Source organism: Pipistrellus hanaki, assembly GCF_964339955.1.
Source record: "Pipistrellus hanaki genome assembly, chromosome: 13".
Classification (NCBI taxonomy): domain Eukaryota; kingdom Metazoa; phylum Chordata; class Mammalia; order Chiroptera; family Vespertilionidae; genus Pipistrellus; species Pipistrellus hanaki.
Window position 1 is genome coordinate 33,079,539 of NC_140515.1, and position 5,943 is coordinate 33,085,481.

General features: G+C 51.1%; 1 protein-coding gene across 1 annotated transcript; it reads left to right on the forward strand.

Moving 5' to 3' along the window:
- Positions 1-4,151, forward strand: A4GNT (alpha-1,4-N-acetylglucosaminyltransferase; the record flags this gene model as incomplete). Its single annotated transcript, XM_084901836.1, has 2 exons — positions 1-429; positions 3,531-4,151. The coding sequence occupies exons 1-2, from the start codon at positions 19-21 to the stop codon at positions 4,149-4,151; spliced, it is 1,032 nt and encodes a 343-aa protein (XP_084757962.1). The 5' UTR covers positions 1-18.
- Between the last annotated feature and the right edge of the window lie 1,792 nt (positions 4,152-5,943).

Sequence of the window (5,943 nt, forward strand, 5' to 3'; positions counted from 1 at the left end):
CAGAAGGGAGAAGTGGACATGCTGAGGGAGCTCCAGCTCTCCCTGTTGGTCATGCTGCTGCTCTCCTGTGGCTTCCTTTTCCAGCTCACCCTGAAGTCCAGCTGCCTCTTCTCCTGCCTGCCCCCTGACAAGTCCCAGCAGGGGCTGGAAGCCCTGCTGGGCAAGGGACGCAGCATCGTGTTCCTAGAGACCTCGGAGAGGATGGAGCCGTCCCCGCTGGTCTCCTGCGCTGTGGAGTCCGCCGCCAGGGTTTACCCTGAGCAGCCAGTGGTGTTCTTCATGAAGGGTCTCAGCAGTTCCACGCCGCTGCCCCCAAACTCCACGTACCCAGCCTTTTCCCTCCTCTCGGCAATAGACAATGTTTTCCTCGTCCCTTTGGATATGAAAAGCCTGTTTGAAGACACACCACTGTCTTCATGGTACACTCACGTAAGTGTTCGGAGAATCTTAGAATGCCCGTGTTGGGAGGGACCACAGACAACCTACTCATTCTATAGAAGGGTAAACTGAGGGTAAGGACTCAGTATGAGAGACAGGACTAGAACCTAGAGCCTTTAACTCTTTTATTGTTTTTAAAATATGTGTTTTTTATTGATTTTTAGAGAGAAGAAGAGGGAGAGGGGGGGAGAGAGAGAGAGAGAGAGAGAGAGAGAGAGAGAGAGAGAATGATGAGAGAGGATTATTGATCAGCTGCCTCCTGCATGCCTCCTACTGGGGACTGAGCCCACAACCCAGGCATGTTCTCTGACTGGAGTGGACCCTTGACCTCCTGGTTCATGGGTCCATGTTCAGCCACACCAGTCAGGTGGATCCTTTAACTCTTGCCTGGATTGAGCTCTGATTCAAGTAATTGGGAGAGACCACAAGTTACTTACCTGTTCCTGCTGCCTTTTGCTTCTAGCTGTGTATCTTAGTATCTAGGTTCCATTCTTGATGGAATGAGTTTCTGTATTTTTTCTAGCTGTTTATACTCCTTATTTTTCCCTGCCAGTTTTAAACGCACCCATGTTAAACTATTTTTGCACATTCAGAGGAAACTAGGCAAGATTTCACTTGAAAATTATGTGAATAGAAAATTCAAAAGGGATCGGGTGGGGTACTCTGTATAAGATTGGGTTAAGATTTTAGAGGCCCAATGCATGAAATTTGTGCATGGGTAGGATTCCTAGGCCTGGCTGGCGATCAGGGCTGATCTGTGAGGTGACCAGCGGGGCGATCAGGGGGCCTCTGCTGGTAACACCTTGGCCAGCCTGGTGCTGCCCGCTTGCTGGCCCTGCCCCCTGCCACCTCTGCTTGTTGCCTCTCTCTGTGGTGCAATCAGCGTGGCGATTGGGGCCCTCACTGGCACCTGCCTCGGCTGGCCTGGGGCCTGTGGGCTGAAGGCAGCTCCTGCATTGAGCATCTGCCCCAGGTGGTCAGTGTGCATCATAGTGACCAGTCATTCCACTGTTCTATTGATTCCCATATTAGGCATTTATTATATAGAATGATCAAGAAACTCCTGGAAATCTCAGAAGTTTATAATCTTCATCTTAGTAAAATAACAAAATAAGAAAATAATATTTCAATTAAGTATTTTTCTCATGAGAACCTGAAATCATTCAATGATTCCATTATGGAGTTTTAAGTGGTGCCACCTTATGAAGGCTACAACATAAAATTAAATACTCTTGCATTATAATGTAAGATTATTTTAGCTATGCAACTCCCCTCCCCCAATCTATTTGGAAGAAAAAGACCTGAAGAAAAAAAAAACCACACACACAGTAATAGTAGGTGTTTTAGTATGAATTGGGAGTGAATTCAGTGATGAAAATATGTTAATTTTATAAAATTATTTTTTGAAAAGTTACTAAAATATGACATAAAAATAATAACATTTGCTTACTATATGAAGTCCTATCTAATCTGTAATTATAGGCTAGACCTGTGGTCAGCAAACGGCGGCTCTCTGGCCCCTGGAGTGTGGCTCTTCCACAAAATACCACGGCCTGGGCAAATCTATTTTGAAGAAGTGGCATTAGAAGAAGTTTAAGTTTAAAAAAATTTGGCTCTCAAAAGAAATTTCAATGATTGTACTGTTGATATTTGGCTCTGTTGACTCATGAGTTTGCCGACCACTGGGCTAGACCAAATGTTAGAAAGCATTTTCTCCTTAAAGGGCCAGAAAAGCAATACTTTAGATTTTGCAGGTCAAGAGGCAGGATTGAGGCCATCTATGAAGGTACTTGTGTTGATTTCCTAAGACTGTGTGATAAAATGCCACAAACTTGGTGACGTAAGGGAATGGAAATATATTGCCTCCAGTTGTGGAGGCCAGAGATCCCAAACCATTATCACTGGGTGGGTATCAAGGTGCAGGCAGGGCCCATTCCCCCCGGAGTGTGGGGGGCTCTAGAAAACACTCCTTCCCGTGGAGCTGATCACTCCAGCCTCTACCTCCGTCTTCACATCCCCTTTCCTGTGTGTGTGTGTGAACTTTCCATCAACCTGACTATAAAGGACACTTACCATTGCATTTAGGGCCCATCAGGGCATTCCAGGACAATCTCTCCATCTTAACACCCCCAATGTAGCACATCTGCAAAGACCCCTTTCTCCAGGAGGAAACAGCTATAGGTACCAGGGCTTAGGGCCTGGTATCTTCGTGTGGTCATTATTCAGCCCAGGACAGTACTTATTTACAAGAGGAAAACTGTGCCACCTGCCTCATCCCTCCAGGGCTTTCCTGGGTGAGGGACACACCTGCCCCTTGTTGTTGTCAGCTGGAGAGGTTTTGTAGACTAAGTGACAGGCCTGAGTGAGTGAGTGAGTGTGTGTGTGTGTGTGTGTGTGTGTGTGTAGGGGGAAGGAAGGGGTAAAGGGGATTGCCCCATGTGACTTTACTAGATCCCAGCGCTCCCGTCTCTTCCCCTGAAGAGCCAGGAAATCTCAAATTGGAGCCGTGAGCAGGAGGTGGAGCGACCCACCAGACTGAGCTGTTATCTGCGGTCGCCAGCACAGGGTTTCTAACAAATAGGTGAGGACTAGTGCGGCCCTGGCCAGCAGCAGGCTGGGTCCCTGCGGCTCTCCGTGCTCTCCCGCTAGGGGGCGCTCCAGGACTGTACAAGACCAGGCAGCCTGCTGGCTCTGGCCCCAGCCTCCCCACACCTGGGCTCAACAACGAACACCACCTAAGCTGCGTTTTTTGCTCCGTGGGAAGAGAAACCTCAGTTTAAATTGTTTGGGGAGGTGCTACATCATTCACTTTTCACAAACTAATCATGCACCAGGGCTAGTGTCTAGTGACCCTTGGTGGGGGGAGAGGGGACTGGTGTGGTTTGTCCTGGCCCAGTGAGACCAGCTCAGGATAGCTGGGGCCAGCTATTCCGGGTGACCCAATGTGCCAGGGCAGCTGGGGCGGGCCAGCAGGCCAGCTCCCCAACAATCTATTTGCCCAAACGCCCAATTTTGCCTGGTCTCTTGCTGCAACACCCCCCCCCCTCCCCCCGCACACACACCGCTGGGGCTGATTGCACCTGCTCCTGCAGGTCAACGCCTGCGCAGAGAGCCACTGGCTGCACGTCAGCTCGGACGCGGCCCGCCTGGCCGTCATCTGGAAGTTCGGGGGCGTGTACCTGGACACGGACATCATCTCCATCAGGCCGGTCCCCGCGGGGAACTTCCTGGCGGCGCAGGCCTCCCGGTACTCCAGCAACGGGGCGTTTGGCTTCGGCGCGCGCCACGCCTTCCTGTGGCGGTGCATGGAGAACTTCGTGGAGCACTACGACTCCGGGGTCTGGGGCCGCCAGGGCCCGGACCTCATGACCAGGATGCTCAGGGTGTGGTGCAGGCTCGAGGACTTCCGGCGGGAGCTGGGCGACCTCCGGTGTGTGGACGTGTCCTTCCTGCACCCCCGGAGGTTCTACCCCATCCCCTACCCTGAGTGGAGGCGCTACTACGAGGTGTGGGCCCCGGAGGAGCCGAGCTTCAACGGCTCCTACGCGTTGCACCTGTGGAACTACATGAACCGGGAGGGCAAGGGCGTGGTGCGGGGCAGCAACACGCTGGCGGAGCGCCTCTACCGTCAGCACTGTCCCAGGACCTACCGGCACCTGGTCCGGGGCCCAGAGCGGGGGGTGACTGGGGAGTCGGGCCCAGGGAACAAATAGGGCCAACATGCTTGTTGCTGCTAAATCATGGAACTAGATACACACTTTCCTCGCTTCCCCCTTGACTCCCACTTTCCCCAGGGGCGTGGTGGGGGCTTGCCCTCATGTCAGGTACCGTTAGCTTCCTCTGTCTGTAGTAGAGAAGTCCCAAAGCCCCTCCCTTGTCTGTGTCTAAGCCAGGGACTGACACAGGTGCCACCACATCTTGGGTGCCCTGTGGCAGAGGTGGCACCGCAGAGGTGGCAGCTCCCCCAGTGCTAAGGGATCTAGTCCTCCACCCACTCTCAGTCTCCTCTGGAGCTGGGACAGAGCCTGGCCCACGACGGGCACTCCAGAACGCTTGGCTGTATTGAATGTTGAACGTTGCCCAGCCCAGCTCAGGGAGGGATGTGAGGGTCACGTGCATGGCGGGTCATGGTCAGCCGAGGATGGAGTCTCCGGCGTTTGGCCTTCCCGGCTAAGGAGACCAGGGTGCATGCCAAGTCCACATTCTCACAACAGCCCTGCCAAAGAGGGCGACCCATTTACACGGGGGGAACCGAGGCTGGTGGAGGTGGCAATCACAGACAGCTACCCTCAGAGCTAGTTCTGCACACGCCAGGGATACGCGGGTAAGGGAGATGCAAAGCAAGTGCTCTCAGCCCCAGGTTTCACGCTGGGCTGCGCTCAGAGGACACACACTGACTGCCAGGCCCCGGGCTGAGCCTAGAGATGCTTTCGCTAAGTTGTGTCTCATAATGACCCTGCTCCGTAGAGTTTCCTTTTCCACACTCACCCCCGCCCCCCCCCCCCCCAGCTTTACAGACAAGTTAAGGACTTTCCCGGAGGCACACAGCTTGGGAGTGTGGAATGTAAATGAATCTTTGACTCCAAATCCTAGGCTCTCCCCTCCCCTGCAGTGGATAGTAGGAACTCCTGGAGAGATAAGTATGCCCAGGTCCTGGTCGCTGCCCCACTGAAATTTTCAGCATTTTAAAAATTGGGATAAAATATACATACCATACCACTTGCCATTTTAACAATTTTTGAAGTGTGCAATCCGGTGGCATTAAGGATATTCACATTGTTGTGCAACCACCACCACCACCATCTCCAGAACTTTTTCATCTTCCCAAAGTGAAATTCCGTACCCATGAAGCACTGACTCCCCATCCCCTCTCTGTCCGCACCCCCTCTCCGCCCTGGTGACCACTATTGCCTTTTCTGGAATATCTCTATGAATGTGACTATTCTCGTTACCATGTACGGGTGACATCATGTAATATTTGTCCTTTTGTGCCTGGCTTATTTTTCTTAGCATGATATTTTCAAGGTTCATGTTATCACGTCTATCAGAATTCCATTCTGTTTTAGAGGAAATTCTATTCCATTGTATGTATGCATGGGCCACATTTTTAATCCATTCATATGTCGATGGGCGCTTGGGTTGCTTTCACCTTTGGGCTATTGTGAATAATGCTGTTAGAAACTTGTATGTACAAAATTTAAGTTTTTGCTTTCAGTTTTTTTGAGTATACACCCAGAAATGGAACTGCTGGACCATATGGAAATTCTGTGTGTAATTTTTTGAGGAATCACCTTTTTTTTTTTTTTTTTTTTTTTTTTTTTTTTTTTAATAGCAGATATACCATTTTTTTACTCCCACCAGCAATGCTTTGGCTTCCAATTTCTCCACATCCTCGCCAACACACATTCCCACAGGCTTTTGCTTTGGCTGCCCCAAGATACAGAGCTTGGCAGATTGACACTGGGGTGGGAGAAAGGCCTTAAAAAATTCCCCGAAATCTGAGTC